The 26,342-nt window shown below is 38.7% G+C and overlaps 1 protein-coding gene across 12 annotated transcripts in view; it reads right to left on the bottom strand.

Moving 5' to 3' along the window:
- The window catches only part of TBC1D31 (TBC1 domain family member 31), a 66,769-nt gene that overhangs the window by 13,746 nt on the left and 26,681 nt on the right, over positions 1-26,342 (bottom strand). For all 12 annotated transcript variants that reach the window (XR_003208010.2, XR_012378313.1, XM_073893175.1 and 9 more), the window contains 11 exons: positions 26,129-26,329; positions 20,761-20,937; positions 18,012-18,091; positions 17,788-17,934; positions 16,056-16,189; positions 10,349-10,482; positions 9,849-10,028; positions 8,128-8,360; positions 7,528-7,680; positions 6,432-6,567; positions 2,741-2,833 (listed from right to left, as the gene is read on the bottom strand). Coding sequence is in view for 10 of the 12 variants with exons in the window: in XM_073893175.1 (XP_073749276.1) it covers positions 2,741-2,833; positions 6,432-6,567; positions 7,528-7,680; positions 8,128-8,360; positions 9,849-10,028; positions 10,349-10,482; positions 16,056-16,189; positions 17,788-17,934; positions 18,012-18,091; positions 20,761-20,937; positions 26,129-26,329 (1,668 nt within the window). In the remaining 2 variants the exon portion in view is untranslated. The remainder of the gene's footprint in view (positions 1-2,740; positions 2,834-6,431; positions 6,568-7,527; positions 7,681-8,127; positions 8,361-9,848; positions 10,029-10,348; positions 10,483-16,055; positions 16,190-17,787; positions 17,935-18,011; positions 18,092-20,760; positions 20,938-26,128; positions 26,330-26,342) is intronic.

Here is a 26,342-nt window from a genome sequence, read left to right as displayed (position 1 = left end):
AAACCCCTGGAATCCCCTGCCTGGTAAGAGTGTCTCTGTATGCCTGGGCCGCTGGGCTCTGCCAGATAGTTTGTGCTAATCATGTGGCTTATGGTAGGAGCTGTAGGACACACTGTATCAGCCTGACCTCTGCAGAGCCAGTAACTAGGGTCAGGCACATGCACACTCCATGCCTATGTGACTGACTCCCAGTAGAACCCTGCATACTAAGACTCGAGTTGAGTTTGCCTGTTGGCAATGTTCTGTATGTGTTGCTGGCAAAATTAAGCGCTATCTGTATGACTCCACTGGGAGAGGACAAGGGGAAGCTTGTGCCTGGTCTCTCCCGGACTCACCTTATGTGCCTTTTACCTTTGCTGAGGTGTTTTGTTGTTGTTAAGTAATCTCTACCCCCATCATGGGGCTCAAACTCATGACCCCGAGATCAAGAGTCGCATGCTCCACTGACTAAGCCAGCCAGGCGCCCCTATCTTGGCTGAGTTTACTCTGTATCCTTTCGGTGTAATAAACCATAACCATGAGTATAACAGCTTTTCTGAGTTCTGTGAGTCCTTCTAGCAAATCGCTGAACCTGAGGGTAGTCTTGGGGACTCCTGTCACTGACATATAGATATTAATTCATTTAATTCTCACAGCAGTCTTGGCAAGGGTGGTCCTAGGCCAAGGAGAATGTACACGTGCCTGAGAGAGGGACTGAGACAAGAGACCAAAATTGGACTTGGTGAAACAGGGTTCTAGGAGACGAGGGGATGGAATCTGGTCAGAGGGCAGTATGTGCTTGTTGGTTTATGCTTAGTTTTATTCTTTTGTTAAAAAAAATTTTATTCAGGGGTGTGTGGGTGGTTCAGTCATTAAGCATCTGCCTTCGGCTCAGGTCATGATCCCAGGGTTCTGGGTTTGAGCCCTGTGTCGGGCTCCCTGCTCCACGGGAAGCCTGCTTCTCTCTCTCCCACTCCCCCTGCTTGTGTTCCCTCTCTCGCTGTCTCTCTGTCAAATAAATAAATAAAATCTTAAAAAAATTTTTTTTATTCAAATTAGATATATATGGGATATTGAGCATATATTTCCAATAGGGGTCATCACAATATTGTCTGTTTTCTGGGATATGATTTGTTTACAAATAGATGCAGTTAATCAAACTAATCTAAGAGCTAAGTTTGGCAGATAAAGTGTTAATCACTAAAACTGATGAAAATGGCAGGAGCTGCACATCTGAATCTAACGGACCAGATAAAGTTCATGATTTTATAAGTTAGTTTTGTTGAGTAGGCTTGGTCTTCTCTAACTCTAGTAGTTTGCTTAATAAATACTTTACTCAAAAGAGGGCAAAAATGATAATGATCCATAGAAAGAGACTCAGCATTACTTCTGGGGCATTCCTGCCCAAAGCGTGTAAGTTGAATTGTATCATGAGGAAACAACAGACAAATGCCAACTGAGGGACACTCTACAAAATATCTGGCCAAATGCTTCAAAAATATCAATGTTATAAAATATAAAGACAGACTCAGGAGTGGTGCCAACATAAAGGAGACTAAAGAGACGTGACAACTGAGAAAATGGATTATCTGAGATTTTCTTTTGCTCTGAAGGACATTTTTACCACAACTGATAAAATCTGAATAAGGCTTATACAGTGGATAACAATAAAATGTTCATTTCCTGATTTTGATCATTGTTCTATGGTCATGTGATAAGGATTCCTTGGTTTTAGGAAATATACACTGAAGCATTTAGGGGGAAAGGAGCATCAGGTTTGCAATTTTCTCCTAAAAAGTTCAGAAAAAAAATTTATCTACGTGTGTACATGTACATACACAGAAAGAGAAGGATAATGCCAATTTAGCAACGTGTTAATATTTGAGAATCTGAGAAAAACATATTTGGAAATTCTTAGTATTTGTCTTGCAAATTTTATGTTAATTCTGAAATCATGCCCTGCTGGTGCCACCACCCACCTCCCCCAAAGAAAAGACAGTAAAAAGTAAATTTAGGTTTGGTCCCAAATCAATTGAATCTAATTCAAAATTATAGGAGACTTAGGGTGTAAATTCCTGGCTCAGTTCTAGAAGTAGTTCAGTGTGGAACTTAAAAAGTGTTGTAGATACGAATGGATGCCATAAGTTTTAAATCTTATTTAATGTGAATAACAATCATATGTTACCTGTTACATATTTGCAGTTATCACTAATTTCAAAGTCTCACTTTAAAAGAGGGCTGAAGGAAGTGAAAACTTACGGCTTCAACATTAAGTAACAAAATGCTTTTCCCAAATAAATATTTATATTAACAAAATTCCTTTTTCCAATGTCGTGGAAACTAAATTATATATTCTAAGTAGATACTTGATAATTTATTTCCAGAAGATTCAAATTTAAAGTACTTTACAGCTCTTGTCTGATTTACCTTACTTACAAAGATCCTTATGAAGTACCAGGTTAATTTTGTAGTCACTATCACACAGATACAGAAAACTTAGTAAGTTGGTAGAAAATCATGAGGCAAAATCTGGGACTTACATCTGGTACCTAAGACACTAGACTAAGTCGCTAAGAGAAACATGAATTAAAGAATTACAACAAACTGTATATTCAGACATTTTGGCTACCTTACAATCCTGGATGACACTATATTCTGCTTAAAAAAAAAAAATGAACATTACAAAATCATGAATAAATACAACCTAAAAAGAGTTTGCATAAACCCTGCTTCTCTCATCATGGAAACAGATGATTTATACCTTCTCATAATGTCTTTTTTGTGATTCGAGTTCCAGATGTCTCATTTCTAGGTCTTTCGCTGTAGTAGCAATTTCTCGATCTCTCATGTGTACCTATGGCCAAACAACAAAGTGTGAACACCAAAAAGAATTTACAAGATAATTTCTGTTTAACAGATTTAGTAATCTTGTAATCCAAACAACCCAGTAAGAGTATTTTAAATAAGAAGTATTGGGTTTTGATACCAGAGTAACTGATAGTATATTAACATTCACTGTAGAACCTAGGAATAATGCTGAGTTAAAGCTTAATTTTCTAAAAAGGAAAGTACAATTACCATATGCTCATCTACTCAGGCTGCGAGAACAGACGGCAGTTCTTACCACACTATATAAGCCAATATTATGAGTTAGAAAAACTTGAGCAACTTAAATTTGCAGTGGTTAAAAATATAGAATGTTTAATCTTATTAAATGTAACTATATTTAATGTTCTTTTTGATTAAATGACTATACTTAAATTTTTTTTTAAAGATTTATTTTTTTAGAGAGAGAACGAGGGTCAAGGACGGAGGGAGAGAATCTCAAGCAGATGCCCCACTGAGCACAGAGCCTGACATGGGGCTGGATCTCACGATCCTGGGATCATGACCCAGCCAAAATCAACAGTCTGTCACTCAACCAACCGAGTCACCCAGGCACCCCTATATGACCATACTTTTATAAATTCAGTTTGGCAACTAGTAACTCCAAGTTTAAATGTGCTCTGCTTGGACTTAGCTAATTTAAAGTTCACCGTTCATCAAATTTTGATTACTTGGAAACTTTTCACTCCTATACACTAGAGGGTTTGAATAAGGCCCTCTTTAGGTAGACAGAGAGTCTTAGGAGCAATCTTAAATAAATACTTGGCTGCCTAAAGTCTCCCATTTTTTTAGGAGTGATATGTGTTTCAGAAACAAAACAAACTATAACCCCATCTAACCCCATTCATTTATTCAGTAAACCTTTAAAGATTGTATTATTATTTGCATCCGTTAAGTATTAGACATTGTAAAGATAAAAGATACATGATCAAATACCTATCACTGGAGAAACAAATAGTGAAAATGAAAATACAGTGGGGTGTACAAGAAGGACAAACATCTGAGAAGTAAATAAACCACTAACTGGCAACTGGTTTCACTTAAGGAGGTTACTGGGAAGGCAGCTAGCTCAAAGTGGGGATGTTTTGAGTTCACGAAACAAGAGCAGTAAAAATGCCAACAGGCAGAGGAGAGGTTTGGCATAATTAATCATGCTTTTCAGGAATTTCAATTAGAGAAGCTCTTTCACTTATGAATTTTTAGACAGACAAATAGCTTAGTGCCCGGGCAAACCCAGATCAACTTTGCTGATGCTAATGGATGTGCAATCACTCGTGCGTGTCACCACGGACTCAGTCTTCCTGCTGGTGCCTGCACTGTGAGGAGAAAAGCTCTGGCGTTTAGCAGGTCAGAGCCCACTATCAGAATAGGGAGATGAAGGACAGGGGGCTGGAAGGGCAAGCAGAGGCCAGATCATGCAAACCGAAAGGACTTTACAGGATTCTTTGGCAAAAAATTGCCTTCACTATCTCAAAGAGTTTGGAATAAAGAGGTCAGAGTTCTAAGCCCGTATTACTTTTGGAGAAGAACATATGCTCTTCTAGAATAATAAATTATCAACCTCATTTACTCAGTGAGATCATGAAAAGGAATCATAGCTTTCAAAAACCGATTTAATTAAAAAAAATGATTTAAAATTAACTGGCTTTAAGCAAAACAAAAAGTATTATCTCATGCCATAAAAGAGATGACAGATTTCTAATACAGAGGAATTCAAAATACTTTCAAAGATTGAAAAAAACACTTAGTATTTTACCAAAACTAGGTTTAAAACTCCCTAAATTAGTCTATAAATTCAATGCAACCCTAATAAACATGCCACCAGGATGGGGTGAGGTAGGGATTCAGAAACGAAGAGTGATAACGATTCTCAAAGTGTATGAGACTAGACTGCAGAGACCCCTGAAAAGGCAGACTAATAGTGGGAATGAGGCCCACAAGTTAGACAAAGATTATGAAGCTGTTGTTCAGGGTGGTGCTGGCTTAGGAGCAGACAGAGCAATGGAGGAAATAAGATATATAAGGGAATTTAACATTGAATAAACCATCAGTTGGCAAATGACTTTGTTCATCGACAAATGGGTGTGACTGTGTTCCAACAAAGCTGTATTTATGGATACTGAAATATGAATTTCATGTTTTTAAAATGTCACATAATATTCATGTCATGAAATTATTATTGTTAGAATTCTTTTAACCATTTAAAAAGTCAAAGCCAGGGGCGCCTGGGTGGCTCAGTTGGTTAGGTGACCAACTCGTGATTTTGGCTCAGGTCATGATCTCACGGGTCATGGGACTGAGCCCCGTGTGGGGCTCCACGCTCAGTGGGGAGTCTGCTTGAGAGTCTCTCCCTCTGCCCCTACCCCCACTCACGCTTGCTCTCTCTCTAAAATAAATAAACCTTAAAAAAAAAAGTGATTAGTCCAAATTTAGGTGTACTGTAAGTATAAACTGACTGCTAGATTGCAAGATTTAATATAAGCAAAAAGTAAAACATCTCATGTCTTTATACTAATTACATATTAAAAAAATTGGGAAATATATTGAGTCAAACAAAATGCTATTAAAATGATTTCCTCTGTTTCTTACTTTTTTTTCTTATTTTTTTTACATGTGGCTGCTAGAAAACAAAATTGCCTATGTGGCTCACATCATATTTCTACTGGATACTGCTGCCCCAAATGGCACAAACAGCCCATGTAAATTGAAAAGAAAAAACTTGACAGAAAATGGACAAATATGGGTATACAATTTATAGTTCTTCTACAAATGGAAGATAACTGGAGAGATATTTAACCTCACTAGCAAGAAAAAAAAGACAAAATATACAATTTCCACCTATGAGATTGGCAAATATTAAGACTGACGTACTCCAAACTGACTAGGGTATAAGCACTCTTCTATATACACTTAAAATAACTTGGGTAGGTTCATTTTTGGAGAATAATTTGGTAGGTCTTGGAATTTACTCAACAAAACTACGTGTGCAAGTACTCAAAGATTTGTACTGAGAATGTATAACCTAGCACCATCTTGTATAGCAAAGCACTGCAAACAACCTCAATGTCCAACAAACAGCAAAGGATTAATTAAATAAACTATAACATAATCACACAATGGAATACTATGCAGCCATAAAAAAGGGGAAAAGCTCTATCATTTTTTCAGTTTATTTTGGGGACAAAATGAGAGAAGAGTAGGGAAGGTCCATTTTTGACTCCCTGTATTTTATAATGGAAATTTTCTTATACTGGCCAGGCGCAAATTTTTATATTTAAAAAGAGCATTTCCCCTACTTCACAGTTAATGGTTCATTGATATTTCTATTTTTAGAGAAAGAGTCACCAAGGACACTGGTCAAATTGACTAATTTTCTTGGCATTTCTAAACTTTTTTTTGCTATTAGTGAAATTCGAAAGAGAAGAGGAAAAGCTGAGGGAAAAGTGAAAGTAAAGAGGCTATTTAGTATTCCCTGTGGATCCTAGCGAGGACATTTAACTTGAAGGTAGGAGAATAAACGGAGCAAACGGAGATCCTGTGTGAGCACTAAGATACGGATCATGAACCTTTCTCTCGATTTCATCATCCAGTCTTCTTAGTTCCATTTCACGCTGATCTTGCTGCAGCTTCAGAAACCGCCTTCGTGTAGCATCTTGTAAGTGCATTTCCTTGACTTTCAGCTCTCTTTTCACAGAAGCTAGTCTTAAATACAAAATACATCAAGAGGAACACATAGACACACTTCCCGACATAGACTGAAGTGGAAAAATCGTATGTTTCACAACAGTGAAAGGCCCGCCACCGACTTCGGCACATCTGTCCCCATCCCCTGGTGCTACTGTGGCATCACGCACACGGAGGAATGGTGCCCGTGGCTGCCTTCGTGGAAAGGACAAGTGTCCAAACGCAACTGGCTATGCTTTTTGTATTTAAAAGTTCCTAACAGGTCTACTCAGATCATCTCGGTACAATCAATATCCTTTATCTGAAGAAAGAATGCCACGAAGTGCTCCAGGGTCACCAAAGATTATGTATGCTTTCTCTGCCAGAATTTTAGTACAAGGTTAATCTTCAGTTCAGTAACTGTTTAACCCACACTAGAAATCAGTTTCGTAAAATCCCAACCAGGAGTAAAACTCAGTAAACATGGAAGTGAGGTTCCCCAACAATTAGACTTAGTCTCAATGCTCATCCCATCATCTTAATTAATTTAAACATTTTGCTTTATTAATATACTTTTGAATAAGCATTTAATACTTCTTCCCCTGTCCTCCAAAGTATGAGATGCATAATGAGATAATCATTTTATGTTCCAATTTTCAAGTCATACAGATATGTTTAAAACACAATTTTAAAAATTCTGCTCCCCTGATCACCTGAAGGTGATTTATCCAGCACTGTGTTACAAAGCATTTCTGCCTACTATACAATGATGCTTCTAATAATGTCCTCCAAGGCACATTAGACTTGTGTGCAGTCAGAATTCCATTCCATACGCCAATTCTTTGAAATGTGGTAGATGCAGATTTTTTATTAGCTTAAATTTTTGCTTAATGGAAATGCCACAGCTGGGTAATGTTACGTATATAGAAAAGAAAGAAGAAAATAAAAATTATTCAACTAACTCACAAGTCCAGATTTTCTCAAAGTGGTAACACATACCTCTGTCTTTGCTGTATCATCTTTTCTTCCTCCTGTAAGAGCAATTCTCTCCTCGTTTCTTCGGCTTTACGAAGTAGTTCTTGTTTTTGGTACCAAGCTTCGTCTTCAACTCTCTGCTGGTCTACCTCAGCTTGCATATCTTCAACCATCTGCCTTAAGTAGGGAATACTTACTATTATATCCAGACACAGACAAGCCCCCAGTACGTACTTGTGATTATGCAAGGGTAAACTGCTATTTGCCTCTGAGACCCTGAACTACTGCCTTTCACTTTCATATTTATCTCATCCAGGTGGTAGAAAGCACCGAAAAGGATGCCCTATGTAAGTCTCACCAAGAAATGCAAACAAAGAAAAAAATTCAAACAAAGAAAACTGAGTAATTTAAGTCCAACCAAAACACAAGATGTATACCTGGTTAATATGTAATTGTTTCACTTCTATATGCAAGAATTAAATATCTTTAAAGATATTCCCAGCCTTCAAACTCTGATTTTACACAAATACTTAATAATTTACATGTGTTTCTCAAAAAAAATTCTGTCTGTATTTATGAAAGATTTTGCTACTATCACACAAAGAACAACTGTTCCATGATTACCTCTCTCTCAGGTAGTCCAATTCATCAATCCTTATTCTTTCTCGCTCCTGTGTCTGATAGTCCACAATAAACTTTGGATATTGGTTAAATACTGGATATTGCCCTTTCGTCAATGCCACAAAGACATGAAGCATGCTGTTGGGATGAATATCAGTAGGAGTGGTATCCATGAGATGATAGACTTCTCTAATGACAACGCTTATATCCAGGTTATTCCGATGATGAAAAAAATACTGTAAGAAAACTTTGTGTTGAAATTGTGATTCAACTAATAAAGCAGTTATGAGGGAAAAAATAAGAGTTAAAAAATTGTGAATTTATCTTTTCTTCCCTTTTTTCTTCCTTCCTTCCCTTCCTTCCTTCCTCCCCTCCCTCCCTCCCTCCCTTCTTTCCTTCCTTCCTTCCTTCCCCCCACCCTCCCTCTCTTTTCTTCCTTGGCAAATTCACTGAAACTTTTCTTAACTCAAGTTTTAAAATGAAAAGTCAATTTCATATTTTCAAAGTCTAATAAGATTTCAAAACCAAACTTCTGAAATAATACTTTTAAAATTTTAACTCCAACAGAAGGCCTCCTTTATATTAGAAGAACACTTCAACCAACAATGGAGCAAACTCCTGCTTGGATTTTTTTCCTTGCAAAAGCCAAAATAAATAAATTTGAAAATAAATTAGCTTGATTCGTTAAAAAAATCTGAAACGTTTCCACACTATCTTGTTCTGCTGGTAGGTCCAAATTCTAAAATATATATAGGTATGTATCTTGTGAACAGTAAGTAAAAATAAAGTTTGACAGGGGTGCCTGGGTAGCTTAGTCAGTTAAATGTCCCGACTCCTGATTTCGGCTCAGGTCATGATCTCGGGGTCGTGATATTGAGCCCCTCATTGGGCTCCGTGCTCAGTGGGGAGTCTGCTTGAGATTCCTTTTCTCCATCTCCCTCTGCCCCTTCCCACTCACTTTCTCTCTCAAATAAATAAATGTTTAAAAAAAAGAAAAACTAAAAACCTTAAAAAAATAAAGTTTGACAGGAACCACAAAATAAGTAACAAACCCAATTCATCCTGTTTACCAAAAGAATCTCTCCTTTTATTTTTTACTTATTTTTTTTTAAGACTGTATTTATTTATTTGAGAGACAGAGAGAGAGAGAACACATACAGGCGGGGCGAGTGGCAGAGGGAGAGTGACAAGCAGACTCCCCGCTGAGGGCGAAGCCCGACTTGGGGTTCCATCCCACGACCTTGAGATCATGATCTTAACCAATTCAGTCAGACACTTAACCAACTGACCCCTCTCCTTTTAAAAACCTCCTCTAACACTTTCAAGTAACCTTCCTGCCATATCTCAAAATTCTCAGAGTAACCATTTCATATGTGTAATAAGCATCCAGACTGTCAGAAACTGGATGGGTCACTGATAAAACCACCCAAGGAATTAGCAATGACTCAACTGGTAAACATCCTTTACATAGGGAACAAGCACTAAGCTCCAGTATTACTGTGTTTCTTTTCTGAAGCTACGACTTAAGACAAATAGTGTGCTGTGACCGTCTGTTGGATTATTGACCAACAATGTCAGAGTAAGGGTGTGTACCTTGCTCTCCACTCCACTACTCCCACCTGGCACCAGTACCCGACATGCCACAGGTACTCAATAAATGTATCCATTCTTCAATAGAAATAAATGAAACTCCAGAACTGCTACTTAAGAACAAGGATATTTACCTCAAAATCATCTTTAAGACTGCAGTTGAGCAAAGGAGCTCTACAGTGTATGTTGTAGGCTACCACAGTCATCAGGAGGAACGAGGGGTGGTTGGAAAAGACGTTATCAAACAATTTTAGCCACTCCTCTCTTGTTAGTACTTCTGAAAAAACAGTTTCAAGAAGAGGCCATGCATACAGCTAAAATAAATAAGGAAAAACTTATTAGTTTTCTATGGAAAAGTCATTAAGTCCTTGCTAATACTCTCCTACATTTGAGGGAGCTGTTAAAACAATTATATTCAAAACAATTCTGAAAAGAACTGCCTTAATATGGACCTTTCTTTATAGACTTTTGGGAAAGCAGTTTAATGAAGAAAAAGAATGGAATACTGTTAAAAATACAAAAAGTAGTATGTTCTTTACTATACTCTTCCAAGAAAAGTCTGTCTTACTTATACCAGAACCAATGTTAGCTTCCAAGATTAGTCATGTTATCCTAAAAACCTCATACTTCTTACCTGGGAAGTTATGTCATGATCTATGAAGTGCTGCAGCAGGTCTTTGTCGTGGAATGCCAAAACATTTTCTATCATACTGAGAATATTGATGGGAGGGTTAGGGAAATATTCAAACCAGTGTTGACACCAATTGACTATGAAGAAAAAAAATTGAAAATCTATCTTTAGCATTCTATATTATCAAAGGATTCTGCAATTCTTACATGAATCCACTCTATGTCCTCAATATGCCCATTAATAAAGAAAACATGACAACTCTTTAAGTTCTAGAACCATCGATTTTAAAGTTGCATCATGTTAACATCATATTTTAGGTTTATAGAATTGGCCAATTTCTTCCAACTGAGAGCAGTCAATGAGGAAGTGTCCATTAAAACAAACAGAACTTCCCAAAGTATGCTGATCTTCCTATAGGGCGCTCTGCTTCCTGCTTCTCCTTGTTAACAAAATGACCCTTCTACAAAAGATTCCTTCTTAAGTCTTGACAATCTCCTAAAATCTACTCAAATTCATATCTAATCAAAATTAGAAAAGTTTACAAGAAATGTTCAAAATTACTAATTTTTTTTGAGAAAGCGTGAGCAGGGGTGGGGGGTGGGGGGCAGAGGGAGAGAGAGAATTTTAAGCAGACTCCATGCCCAAGGTGTAGCCTAACATCATGACCCTGAGACCAGGATCTGGGCCGAAACCAAGAGTTGGACGCTTGACCAACTGAGCCACCCAGGCGCCCCCAAGATTATACTCTCACACATCAATAGCAACACATAAAAACAAATGGGCATGTATCATACCCCTATCCATTAAATGTTATAATAGCAGAATAAACACGTCCCTGTTACTAGGACAAGAGTGACTGTTCTACGGCCATGATAACAAGTAACCACCAGAACTGGTTTTAAATCTAAGCCATCGACGACAACTTATTCAGTAAACCTGACTTTGAAAACCGGCCAGTGACTGAGGGATTCTCTGAAAGTCAGCCAGTGCAAAGCAGAATCTATTCTGCTCAAGATGCTTCTAAAGCTCACGTTAACTCACTGAGTAACCACTAGAATCCCCAAAACATTCTCCTAAAAACGCTGGTAGGATCAGTTAGTTTCACTCAATGGACTACATCTAATCACCACAGCCCTCCTTAATAAATTCGGATTTTTATTTTAAACACTGAATTGTGGTTCCATCCTTTGGCAATAAGATCTCCTTTCTCATATTAGCAAAAGAAGGCTTAGATCGGCAGAATTTTGGATTACATCTGGTTATAAAGGGCCTACTAATTTCAGAAGTTAATTATTTATTAGTAAGTAAATGTGAGTTAATAATTAAGGCATAAATAAACTCTTGCAAAAACTAAGCTTTGAAAGAAATTCTTTCAGCTTCTTTAACTGCTGCTCTTAAGTTAACTTTAAAAGAAAAACCCAGTTCAGCAACACATGCTAAGTGTCTATCATGTCTCAGACACTGCTAGTCCTAGGAATTTTATTTTTTTAATTAATTGATTTATTTATTTTTAAAGATTTTATTTTTATTTATTTGACACAGAGAGAGAGATAGTGAGAGAGAGAGCACAAGCAGGGGGAGTGGGAGAGGGAGAAGCAGGCTCCCTGCTAAGCAGAGAGCCCGACACGGGGCTCGATCCCAGGACCTGGGATCATGGCCTGAGCCGAAGGCAGCCGCTTAACCGACTGAGCCACCCAGGCGCCCCTAGTCCTAGGAATTTTAAAACACCACACACACACACACAGCTCAGATTTTTATAACTAATCTTCATCAAGAGAACACTGTTCTCAATTAGGCATGAGGGAAAGGCTGCTTCAACAGGGTTTGCCTTCTCTTCTTCTATTCTGCATGGTGTCACCACAACAGAAGTATGGGTAGAGGACCCAGAGACAGAACTCACCGGAGAAGAGAATAAAGAGAAGTAACTGTGTGGAGATCCTTGGCTAAACCAGAAGAACTCCCTCTTGGTCATAAAAGAGACTGTAAAGAGTGCTTAAAGATGACTTTTATAAATATATCCCAAATTATACTTCAAAGTGACTGTATTCCTTTTTCCCAGGTCCCAACTAGACTGTGAACCTAAAAAGCCAGAACAACGTGTATCGCAAGCAGTGCTAATGTTTAGTTGGAGCTCAGTAAATGTTTCTTGAATAAAACTAGTTTGAGACCCTTCGTGAAAATTCACAGCTACTCATGCTGACTATGATGGATCTTTTAGATTTAAATTTCAGGCTTAGAAGAGAAAATCAATTCCTCAGCACATAATCATACTCCAGCGATATAACAAGACTTTACTGGAAATAAAAAAGTTTTGCATGCTTACTTACATATAAACAGCTCTTCTTAGGGTAAAATATCATTTGCCATTTTAACCATTTTTAAGTATGCAATTCAGTGTCATTAACTATATGCACAATGTTGTGCAACCATCACTATTTGCAAAATCCTTTCCCAAACAGAAACTCTGTACCCATTCAGGACTAACCTCCCGTTCCCACCTCCTCCAACTCCTGGTAACCTCTAATCTACTTTGTGTGTCCATAAATTTCCTAATTGAAATATTTCATATAAATTTGTCCTTTTGTGCCTAGCTTTCAGGGTTTATTCCTTTATATGGTTAAATCATATTCCATCATATACTATATATACTATATACATAGTTTATCCATTCATCTGTTAACAATGATGATGACGATACTTGGGCTGTTTCCACCTTTTGGCTACTGGGAAAAACGCTACCATGGATAGTCACATACAAGTATCTGTTTGAGTCTCTGTTTTCAATTCTTTTGGGTATATCCCTAAGAGTGCAACTGCTGGATTATATGGTAATTTTATGTTTAACTTTTTGAGGAACTGCCAATTTTCCACAGTGACCACCATTTTACATTTCCAAGCAATGTATGAAGGCTAGAATTTTTCCACATTCTTGCCAACACTTGTTTTTTTCCTGTTTTTAAATTGTAGCCATCCTAGAAGGTATAAAGTGGTATCTCAGTGTGGTTTTGATTTGCATTTCCCTAATAACTAATGATCCAGAGCATCTTTTCATGTACTCATTAGCCATTTGTGTATCTTCTTTGGAGAAAAGTCTAATCAAGGCCTTTGCCCATATAAAAGTTGGATTATTTGTCTTTTTGTTGTTGTGTTGCTTCTTTTCCTTTTAAAACTCCGAGTGTTATTGCCAGGGTAAACTAGTATAACCCTTTTAAGGAATCAATTAGAATATTCATATTTTATTTACTTTTTTAAATGTTTTATTTTTTTATTCATGAGAGTCAGAGAGAGAGAGAGAGAGAGAGAGAGAGAGAGAGAGGCAGAGGCAGAGGGAGAAGCAGGCTCCTCGGAGCCCGATGCAGGACTTGATCCCAGGACCCTGGAATCATGACCTGAGCCAAAGGCAGACGCTTAACCATCTGAGCCACCCAGGTGCCCCAGAATATTCATATTTTATGACCTAATAATACCAATTCTAGGAATTGACTAAGAGAAAATATTATACATATTTGTATGTGAAGATAGTTGTAACATTGTTTCTTTAGGTAAAAGTTAGAAATAACCTAAATGTCCAACAACAGATTAAACTAGTACATTCACATTATAGAATATTATAGTCATAAGGGGGGAAAAAAGAGTATTAGTCAATATATAAAAAGAGAAATGTACTTAACATATTAAATAAAAAGTAGTATAGGGGCGCTGGGGTGGCTCAGTCAGTTAAGCGTCTGCCTTTGGCTCAGGTAATGATCCCAGGGTCCTGGGATTGAGCCCCGTGTCAGGCTCCCTGCTCAGCAGGAAGTAAGGCTTCTCCCTCTGCCCCTCCCTCTAGCTCGTGTGCTCTCTCTCAAACAAATAAAAAATCTTAAAAAAGAAAAAAGTAGTGTAATTACAAAAATTTTAAAAAACTGCTTAAATTCCTAGGCGCCTGGGTGGCTCAGTCGGTTAAGCGACTGCCTTCGGCTCAGGTCATGATCCTGGAGTCTCGGGATCGAGTCCCGCATCGGGTTCCCTGCTCAGCGAGGGGCCTGCTTCTCCCTCTAACCCTCCCCCATCTCATGTACTCTCTCTCTCTCTCTCATTCTCACTCTCTCAAAATAAATAAATAAATAAATCTTAAAAAAAAAAAACTGCTTAAAAAATATGGAAAAATTACTTAAAGAAAACTAACGGTCTAGCAATTGGGGGACTAAACTATGATACAGCTATATGATGGAATATTATATTACACAGTTATTATATATTATATTAAACAAATTATGTTTTTCAAGAATATTTAATGATTTGGGGAAAATGCTCTTATAAGAAATTCATCAATATAGGGTGCCTGGGTGGCTCAGTCGTTAAGCGTCTGCCTTCGGCTCAGGTCATGATCCCAGGGTCCTGGGATCGAGCCCCGCATCGGGCTCCCTGCTCCGCGGGAAGCCTGCTTCTCCCTCTCCCGCTCCCCCTGCTTGTGTTCCCTCTCTCACTGTGTCTCTGTCAAATAAATAAATAAAATCTTTAAAAAAAAAAAAAAGAAATTCATCAATATATTATATCAAAGATTATTGAGGAGGAGGAACACTGGTGAATTTTCTTTTCTTTTGTATGTTTTCCTATATTTTCTCCAATCAGTAAAATTTTATCAAAACAAATATAATGCAATTAAATGAACAAAAAAAAAGAGAAATACACTATAATATTCACAGTATGTATGCTTGAATCTTTTTATTTCTATTTTTCAAAATTTTACGGTAATTACAGTTAAGTGCTTATCTCCTCTGTACAAGAAAACCTTTTAAAGCAATTTAAAATACATACAAAATTGGTTATTTTTGTTAAACCAATCTATAACTGGATTCAATTTATTGACTGTTTAACTGGCCTAATTATACTAATATGAAAAAAAGGACTCACTTTTCGGAGAAGATGTTGTTGATGGCAAGGGTAAACAGAATGGTTCGCAGGACAGGCTAGAGTCTGCCTGGGTTCAAATCCTCGTTCTGCCACCAACCTACCCTTGGGAACTTAAGCTCTGTGTGCCTCAGTTTCCTCAGTTATAAAAAGGAAATTAACAACACCTACCTCATAGGACTGTCGTAAGATTTAGATAAGTTAATAAAGGCAAAACACAGAGAATGGTACCTGGTACACAGGAAGTTCTCAAGAAATGTTCGCTCCGGATGCTGAGAATGAGGACAGCAGTCAGCACCCTCCACGACAGGCACTGTGTGCTAAATCCTTTACATACTTACTACAATCCTATGAATAATAACTGATGTTCAGTAAGTGAAGCATCTGCTTCCTTCTTACTTTTTTTTTTAAAGATTGTATTTATTTGAGAAAGAACACGCGTCTGCACACAAACAGGGATGGGAGGGGCTGAGGGAGAAGCAGGCTCCCTGCTGAGCTGGGAGCTGGATGCAGGGCTCCATCCCAGGACCCTGAGATCATGACCTGAGCTAGACCCTTAACCGACTGAACCACCCAGGCGCCCCTGCTTCTGTCTTACTAACAAAATCTAACCTGTAACAGTATCTTCTAAAATGCAGCTATCCAAATTTTCTTGTAAATAAAAAGGTTTATGTATAAATGTCTGAACTGTCCATTCCGTGCTCTCTATCTGATTGTTCAACACCAGAACTGTTAAATGTTACAAAGCTGCAAAGACATCACAAAAATATACAGGAAATCCACTCTTGGTTTCATTATTTAATACTTATGTACTTACTTATGAGAGTAGCAACAACTTCAAAACAAATGAGTTGGTTGTTCTGGAATAATTTTACAAATGGAAATGCCAAGAGCGGAAGATATGGTGTGTCGCTAAAGATGGCAGACCAGTGAGCTAATGCAGATAGGGTTCTGTGAATGAGATAAGGAAATAAAGACCAGAGAACAGTTTATTATTAAAATTTGACTAAATAATATATTCACCTGATAAAAAATTTGCTACGGAAGGTATATTTGATGAAAATTCTCCCTCCTACCTTTATCATCTAGCTTACTTCCCCAGAACCACTGTTAGAAGTAGAGATCCTTTTTTAAAAAATCAGAAAGATTGGTATAAACATTGTTTTACACCTTGTGTTTTTTACTTAATAGTATCTTGGAAATAGTTCATTATCAGTAGATGTGGAGCTTTGATACAAGATAGTTTTGTATAGATACACCTAATTTCTTTAACTTGGCCTTACTGGGCATTTAAGTTGTTTCTAATCCTTTATAAATAATGCCATGCTTAATGTTTTATTTACATCATTCTTCATGTAGGAATATAGATTTGGATAAATTCCTAGAAGTGGAATTGCTGAATCAAAAAACATGTGCATTAATTTCAATAGCCAGTGCCAAATTATTCTTTGCAAAAATAGTGTCTATTCGCATTCTCATTAGCAGAGTAAAGGGATGCCCATTTTCTCACTCTGGCCAATGTGTTTTATTATCAACCTTCTTTTTAAACCTTTAGTCTAGGTGAGAAATGGTATTTCAATGTGGTTTTAAATGTATACGTGTATACATATTTTCATTGTAATTTTAATTGGCATTTATTATAAGGGAGGTACAGCATCTTTTCATGTCTAAGAACCATAACCCCACCTATGAACTACACATTCAATCCTTTTTCCATTTTTTATTCGTTGGTCCTTTCCACGCTCATTTAAATGAATACTTCATATAGAAACCAGTCTTTTACTTGTCCTATGTTTTGTATATACTTTCTCAGTTTTACATATGTCTCTGGGGAATTTTCTTACATGTAGACATTCGTGTTCATAGCAATCTGTTCTGGATATGTCAGGTTTAAAAAGGCTTGCCTTACTCTAGGGCTATAATTCTCCCACCTTTACTTCTGATACTTTTAAGGTTTCCCTTTTTTAAAAACCTTTTGTTTTGAGATAGTTTTAGGTTTACAAAAAGTTGCAAAATCAGTAGAGAGTTCCTGTATACCTTTCACTCAAATTACTGTTAACATCTTGCATAAATATAGTACAATTATCAACACTAGGAAATTAACACTGGTACTGTGCTATTAACTAAATCAGACTTCATTCAGATTTTATCATTTTTCCCATTTTGCTATGTCATTTTTCCGTTTTGCCAATCTAGGATGCAACACTGTATTTCTTTGCTAAGTCCCCATAGGTTCTTCCAATGTGGAAGCTCCCAGTTTCTTATCTTTTGGACACTGACATTTTTGAGGAATACCACACAGTTATTTTATAGATTGTCCCTCAATGTTTTCTCACAATTTTAGAGTGAGGTTATAAATTTCTGGCAAGAATACCAAGAAAGTGATGTACAACATACTGATGTGTATTATTACTGGTGATTTTAAATCTGACTACTTGGTTAAGGTAGTATCGGCCAAGTTTCTCTACTATAAAATTACTACCTTCCCATTTGTAATTAATAAATATCTCTAGGAAGATACACACATTGCTGTGATATACCGAACATACCTCTGTAATACTCTGAGTAGTTTCCTGCTTTTGATGGGGTATTTCTTCTGAAGGTTGAGAAATGCCACATGAACACCCTTATCTTCCAGGCTGCTAAATGCCGTATGGTTTTCAGGCAGTTGTAGAAGAGAACGCCAAATGAACATTCTGGAACAAAAATGTAATTTTAACCAAGAAAAATTTGGGGGGTTAATTGATTTAACATGAAAGAAAGTAAATTTTACCTGTATTTCATTGGATATTCACCATAGCCTTTTAATAAGACTTGTAAACGCTTTTTGTTTAAGCCATCGGACAACTCATTCTTTAAAAAAATAAATAAATAAATAATATCAGTAAGTGACATAATCACAAAACTGAAAAGGTAATCTAGCCCACAGTGGCTTTCCAGCTTTACTTACTTATTTATTTAAAGATTTTATTCATTTACTTATTTATTTTAGAGGAGGGAGGAATGAGCAGGGGGAGGAGCAGAGACAGAGGGGGAAAGAATCTCAAGTAGACACCACGCTGAGCATGGATTCTGATGCAGGGCTCGATCTCACGACCCTGAGATCATGACCTGAGCTGAAACCAAGAGTTGGACGCTCAACTGACTGAGCCACCCAGGTGCCCCGTAGCTTTCCAATTTTAGAACACTACACGCAGTAAAAAAATATGTTTACAAAATGGGACTCTCCATTCTCTCTCTCTCTCTCTCTCTCCAGTGCGCATGTACACAGTAGATAAGGTTCATGACATATCACCCTAGACCTGGGTTTGGCAAACTTTTTCTGTAAAGGGTCAGAGAGTAAATGTTTTAGGCTTTGTGGGTCAAGAGATAAAATCAAGGATATTATGAAGATACTTAAAATGTAAACATTTAAAAATGTGAAACTTATTCTTAGCTGGAGGAGCCAGATGTGGCCCGTGGGCTGTCACCTGCTAATCCCAGCGGCAAGAGCAACGCATCCTGGTATTTTCTTCCTTCTTTCTCTCCCCACCCTTTCACTTTTATCCCCCCTTCTTACTTTTTTTTTGTTTTTAGGATTTTATTTATTTGACAGAAGAGACACAGCGAGAGCAGGAACACAAGCAGGGGCAGAGGGAGAGGGAGCAGCAGGCTTCCCGCCGAGCAGGGAGCCCGATGTGGGGCTCGATCCCAGGACCCTGGGACCATGACCCGAGCCAAAGGCAGATGCTTAACGACTGAGCCACAGGTGCCCCTCCCCCTTCTTACTTTTAAGTCAATTTTTATCTTGATGGAAAATTACTTTATAGATTTGGGGATGATAAAGCCATTTTCAGAGATGACCTCATTTGATGCTAACAACTCAACGAAACAGATGGGATGTTGTATTTTCTTTGAGAAAACAGGTAGGTCAGAGCTCAGTGACACAAACCTGCTCAATAAGTCTTGGCTCAAGACTCAAAGCCAGATTTTCTGACTTAGTTCAATGCCCCTCCTTTTATTTTACCATAAAAAACAGGTAATCCAACATAAGAGGGGGTGAAGGGAAAACCCAAGATGATGGTGAATGAAGATCCCCCATTGAGAGCCATGCGCCAGAGACTGAAGGCTGGGGCAATAGGCTCTAGGAAAGAGACACATTCATTCCCGTCATCTGCAAGACACCTGCTGCCACTGGAACCTCTTTGTAAACAAAGATAAAACGCCCAAGTGAGTTTGGCCTGAGTTTTATCTGTTCTTATCTTGACCACACACAGATGAAGTTCCTGCTTCCCCGTCCATATCCCGACGCCAAAATTAGTGGATGAGATGCATTTCACCCCGAACATGGGTTCTACTTTGACCTACTCCTACTCCTTGACGGATTGCTTAGAAGCAGCCCGCTCCCTGACACATTTCTGTAGGATTTCCGAATTTGACTCACACTAGAACCCTGCCAAATGCCCTGATGATGGTGGTGCCTCTTTTATTTCCCAGAAGTCAACTGTGATCATGTCCTCAGTTTTCTCAGAAAAGCCTCCTATAAATTCTCAGGAAAGCTGAGGTCAGACCATGTCTCAGAGCTATCATTCAGTCTATTTTCTCAATCCCCGAACAGGAACGATATTGTCCAATCTTTAACAGCTAGACTTGTGCCTGCTAGGTTAGCTTTTTAAAACTAACCAATATTTTTGGAGGGGAGCTTGGTGGGGAGATGGGATAATTGGGTGATGGGCATTAAGGAGGGCATGTGTTGTAATGAGCACTGGGTGTTATATGTAATGAGCAACTGATGAATCACTAAATTCTACCCCTGAAACTAATAATACACTATATACACTATATATTAACGGAATTATTTATTTATTTTTAAAAGATTTCATTTATTTGTTTGACAGAGAGACACAGCAAGAGCAGGAGAACACAAGCAGGGGGAGTGGGAGAGGGAGAAGCAGGCTTCCCGCCGAGCAGGGAGCCCGACGCAGAGCTTGATCCCAGGACCCCGGGATCATGACCGGAGCCGAAGGCAGACGCTTAACGACTGAGCCACCCAGCACCCTGTTTATATTCCTTTTTAAAAAATGTATTTACTTATTTAAGTAATCTCTACAGCCAACGTGGGGCTTGAACTCACAACCCCAAGATCAAGAGTCACATGCTTTTCTGACTGAGCCAGCCAGGCACTCCAAGATATTTTATTTCTTCTGCTTACATGAAGTTTTCAATATGGGATGAGTATTTGCTGTATACAGCGCATCTCAGTCCGGACTAGGCACATCTCAGGTACTCAGCAGCCACGTGTGGCTAGTGGCTAGCGTACTGGACAGTGCCATTCTATACTGTTTGACTTCTTTAAAAACCATAAACATATACTAATTACCTACTTAAAATTTAGAAGGCACATTATAACTTCAGTTACACCTTTCTTCTCTTTTCTTTCCTTTAACTTCTGAGAGAGAGAAGAGTGATGATGGCCTAAGGTATCATCAATCTTGTCCACAGCAGTCATGACAAACAAAAATGTAATTATAATATATTCTTACCTCTTTATTTTCAAAACTACCAGCCAGGTCTTGCTTTAGTATTCTGGTTTGTATTTTGTTTTCCCTTGATTTTGCTGGCCGCAGTACTCTTCCTGTTGTTACTTTTATCTTAAGGTCACCAGAATTCAGTTTACTCTTGGGCAAATCTTCAATCACTTTCACTAAGGGAGGAGGTGGCTAAAAGGGGGAAAAAATAAAATCTAGTGGTTATCCTTGGAAAAGAGACCTGTCCACGTAGGACTTACAAAATTTGTTGTGATCAATTTCATGATGTGCCTTAACATACATCATTATTCTTCAAGCAAAAAGTGTACATAAAATATCCAAGAATGTTTCCTTGTCATTAAATCAAAACAAATTTCTGCCAAATTCCTTTGAAGAACAATAAAGATACCTGATTAACAATAGAGAATTTAATTATCCCTTGAAAGCTGGCCTTAAATCATAGTATATCAATCCATTTTTTTAAAAGATTTTACTTATCTATTTGAGAGACAGCATGAGAGAGAGCGAGCAAGCATGAGGGGGGTGGGGGGCAGAGGCAGAGGGAGGAGTAGACTCCCCACTGAGCAGGGAGCCCAATGCAGGGCTCAATCCCAGGACCCCAGGATCATGACCTGAGCCGAAGGCAGATGCCCCAATCCATTTTTCTACATACTTGCGCAATAAAGTTAGTAGTTTGGTGATAATCAGCAGAGAAGGCACAGTTGGACGAGGGGCCCTCCTAGAATGGGGAGAGAAGCACCCTAATATTCTTTGGGCTCAAGTGAATTTCTGAGAGAGGTCAAATGACATTCCTCTAGAGGCATGGGACGCCTGCCTCTGTCCCTGGCTCCACAGAGAAGGCTGTTAGTCCCCTATGGCATCAACAGCTTAACGAGCAATTTGGACAGCACCACTTAGAGTCTTAATCCTCATTTCTATGGGAAAATAACAAGAAAATTAACCCCAACAATTTACTTAAGGAAAAATGATTCACTAACACATTTTCTCTATGAATAATACCACTTTAAAATCAAAAGATCTTCCTTGTTCAAAGGAAATGAGCAGATAAGGTAACTCAGGCTTCCTGAGTTCTAAATATTAATGAAAGTACAATGGCTTTCACAGACCATTTAAATGTTTGAGGCCTTCATTGCTAAAAGTTTCCTTAGTAATTAGCCGAGACCCAAATCAAAGACTAGGTGGATGTGTGATTTTTAAAAAATTTTTCTGAAAGCCAAAGTGCCAATTGCTTTCATATGAAAACAGAGAACACAGGGAAGACCCCATATGTCCAAATGAACACATCAGATTTCAGAAAAACACATGTTAGACACAGTACCTCGTATTCACATTGTCATGAAAGCCAGAACAGTGATCTTCCAAGATAATGTCTAATGAAAATGAATCACCACTCCTCAGGAAAGCTCTCTGAAAAGGACACCAAACTTTTTGACCTCTTCCCCTCACACTCCCAAAAGAAAGAAGCAGAACAAAGCAAACATCTTGACCCTTTTCCATAACATAGACTACTAAAAAGTTACTTTGAGGTTTCTAAGATTTTTCTCATGTTATCTTCAGAGGTTTAGGACTTCTGCTTTTGAAACTTGCAGCCTACTGTCTGAATCCAAAAAAGTCTTCTCTGGGGTGCCTGGGTGGCTCATTCGGGTAACACGGTTGACTTCAGCTCAGGTCATGAACTCAGGGTCCTGTGATTGAGCCCTGTGTCTGGTCCGTGCTTGACGGGGAGTCTGTTTCTCCTTCTCCATCTGCCCTCCCCGCAACCCCCTGCTCATGCTCTCTGTCTCGTGCTCTCAAATACATAGAATCTTTAAAAAAAGTCTTCCCTATTGCCAACTGCAGTACGATGAATACATAACACTGTAAAATGCATACAGTAGGTAATGTGATAATACACATGGCATAGATACTAAATTTTTGTTTTAAAATTATTATAAAAAGCATTTAAAGTTGTAACTTTCTAGAAGATTTTTTAAATAGTGTTTTTCTCGGATACATGGTCATTTATTCATATCTAGAAAAAAACACAAGGATAATGGAAAGTATAACAATAGCTCTGACCAAAAAAAAAGTATGATGGCCACCTATTCTATGATTTAATTTTTCAATTCTTTATCTATGAAATGCAATTAGAAATGGTCTGACTTCTAAATATTGCCCATCTTTCTAACCTCAATCCATTCTTCTCAATCTTTATTAAAATTTTTATTCTAGTGCCACGTTTTTTCTCTTGAACTTCATGTGCTTCCACGAAATACAATCTCCCAAAAGTTAGGGCCTGAGATATGACCTGCAGAACCAATACCTTAGTAGTGTTAAAACTTCAACAAAGAAGTAGGAATTAGCTTACTTATTAGCACAATTAACACCAATAATTCTCCAATGGCCAAAAAACAGGACTTGAAGGAATGGAACATGGGTCAGTTCTATAGGAACTACAGACCTGAGCATTCGTGTAAGCCTTCAATAGCCAGGAAGACACTGGTGATGTGTACAAAAGAAAAAGAAAAAAAGATCCTCCTCCTCCTGTTATACTCCAGCTTTTCCGGTCAATATGATGTTAATTTGCTTAACAAACAGCAGAGAGGAAGTCACTGACTTACTCTTACTTTGGTTTTTCTCGGATCTCTCCCCGCTTCTACTAATAACATGTACCTAGCTCCTGCAAAATTCAGCTAAGCTGAAAAGTCCAATTAAGAGCAAATAATGTTATTAAAGTTTTTAAAGTTTACGAGAACAGTAGACTCTAATTCCATATGGTTAAAGAAAACGTACGCATGTGCGTGTGAGCACACACACACACACACACACACACAGAGTAGATTCTCACTATTCACAGTAGTTCTGTTCTATAAAGAAGCTGCAAGTACCAAGTTAGGGAAATACTGAATCACCAATCCTAGGAGAAATACAGTTAGGTCCTTGTGAGCCAGTGCTCACAGCATTTCTGTCAGCCAATCAAGACGTAACTTTGTTTAGTGTATGTTTGTGTTTAAAGACACTGATTTCACATATATTGTTGATTCATGAGCATTGAACTCATGCCAACAGCACTATAACACGTGCCTGAACGAAGCTTATGCATCTCAACCTTCTTGTGTTTAGCACTGCAGTACTGTGTGTGTCGGGGGGTGCATTTTTAAAGAGCAAAAACAACAAAAAGGACAGACATGTGAAAAATGTGACCACAAACAGACCAGGGAAAGGACTGGTTTGCAGGATGGGAGCGGAAATAAGGAGGCCAAGTGCTGGCGGCTGTGAGCTCGGAGGAGGCCGGCAGGCCGGCAGCTCAGCTCTGCGCTGCCCCGCACGTGTGAACACCTGTCACTGTGTGCTGACTACTGCCTTGGGTCACAAATGTATTTTTACCAGGAGGTGAATTAATATATTACAGAATCTATAAATAATGAGGACGGACCCTCTACATTTACAAACATAGGAAAAAAAGCCTGGGGAAGTATACACCTCAAAATCATCCAAGAAAGGAGAGACTGCATGAGTCTCGTCTGTTTATCCGTATCTTTTGATTTTCTTTTTTCTGCGTTAAGACACTTACTTGTCCAGCTAAAAAAAAAAAAAAAAAAAAAAGATAAAAAGGACAAGAAGGAGCAGACACGTAGCAAAAAGCCTATCATTTTAAGAACAGAACACAGGCCCTGCTAAGGACTAGCTGTGTGATGAGGCTGAGGCATGAGCTTCTTCCTCCATAAAAGGAAATCGTTAGACCAGGTGATCAGCAAAGCCCCTCTCAGGGCCAAGGACACGGCCCCAGACCTCACAAGGCTGCACAAAGACAATGAGACCCGGCAACAAGCCAGGGAAATTCTAGATAACCATAAAAGAGAAGTGGGAAGTATATTTTAGGTGAAATGAACAATGCAGCAGATGCAGAAATGAGAATGGGGTCTAGGGGGGGACAGTGAGGGAAGTTACAAGTCTGGGGAAGTAAGTTAGACAAGCAGACCAGACAAGATTACAGAGTCTGGACTTAAAGTGGCAGACAAAAGGAAGGGAGCCACCAAAGTAGCACTATTTTAGAAATGATGATGACAGTATTATTTTAGAAACATGCTATATAAAGGATGGACTGATGGGCAGAGGCAGGCCCTGAGGGCTCCGAGTTTTTTTTAAGGATTTTATTTGTTTATCTGACAGAGAGAGACACAGCGAGAGAGGGAACACAAGCAGGGGGAGAGGGAGAGGGAGAAGCAGGCTCCCGGTTGAGCAGGGAGCCCGATGCGGGGCTCGATCCCAGGACTCCGGGACCATGACCTGAGCCGAAGGCAGACGCTTAACGACTGAGCCCCCCAGGCGCCCCTCTGAGTTTTGGTGTATTGGCTTAAATAACTGAACTCAAGAGTAGTTACTGAGTACAAATACAGGGACAGCTAACGTGGAGATGGACAACAGGCAGCACTTATACAGATATTATTTCAAACTTAAGAACCATGACTTGATATTGACTAGATCTAAAGATGTACAGGAACAGTCGTAGTGCTCCAAGATTTCTAACCTGTAAGATGGGAAGAAAGACTGAGACAGAAATGAAGAGACAGACTGAAGATCTCTTTTGGGAAGGAGATCATGACAGGCACGCTGAATGGGATAGGGACCCCACAGATGCCTGTTAGGCAGGCAGCAACTTAAGAAAGGAGCATAGCTGTGAAAAGTGTGAAGGGGCCTGGCTGGCTCAGTCGGTAGAGCACGTGAATCTTAATCTTGGGGTTGTAAGTTCGAGCCCCACGTTGGGGGTGGAGATTACTTAAGATCAAAATCATGGAGGAAAGAAAAAAAGCATAGAGATGTGGCTTTGGGAGAAGAGGAAAAACAAAACAAAACAAAGCCCAGAAGTATGGATAAAGTCCAAGGAATTTAGAAAATCAGAGCATAAAGATTTTATTTTTTTGTTTTTGTTTGTTTTTAAGATTTTAATTATTTATTTGAGAGAGAGAGAGGAAGGGAAAGCACAGCAGCAGACTCCTCGATGAGCAGGGAGCCCAATGCAGGGCTTGATCCCAGAACCCTGGGATCATGACCTGAACTGAAGGCAGATGCTTAACTGACTGAGCCACCCAGGCACCCCAAGATTTTATTTTTGATGATACATTTAAATCTTAAAAAAAACCCATGATAGGGGTGCCTGGGTGGCTCAGTTGTTAAAGCGTCTGCCTTCGGCTCAGGTCATGATCCCGGGGTCCTGGGATCGAGCCCTGCATTGGGCTCCCTGCTGAGCAGGGAGCCTGCTTCTCCCTCTGCCTGCCTCTCTGCCTGCTTGCGCTCTCTATCTCTCTGTCAAGTAAATAAATAAAAAAATCTTAAAACAAAACAAAACAAAACCCATGATATTCTTTACTTGATAACATACCTTATTTATTTCTTGTGTTAGAGCTTGAACTGAATATATGTTCAGACTTCCATTTTCCATAATAGATGCAATGTACCGTCCATGTGGGCTAATTACTGATGAGCTAATTCCTTCATCAAGGCTCCCAATTTCAAAGAGAAGTTTACAAGTCTGTATATTAACAAATCTCATTACACCATCTTGACTTAGCACTCCAAGAACCTAAGAGTAGAGA

Source organism: Callorhinus ursinus, unplaced genomic scaffold, assembly GCF_003265705.2.
Source record: "Callorhinus ursinus isolate GAN/ISIS: 27379988/994484 unplaced genomic scaffold, GSC_fseal_2.0 scaffold5, whole genome shotgun sequence".
Classification (NCBI taxonomy): Eukaryota; Metazoa; Chordata; class Mammalia; order Carnivora; family Otariidae; genus Callorhinus; species Callorhinus ursinus.
The sequence above is the reverse complement of the archived record's forward strand: the minus strand, read 5'-3'. Positions and strand labels throughout refer to the sequence as shown.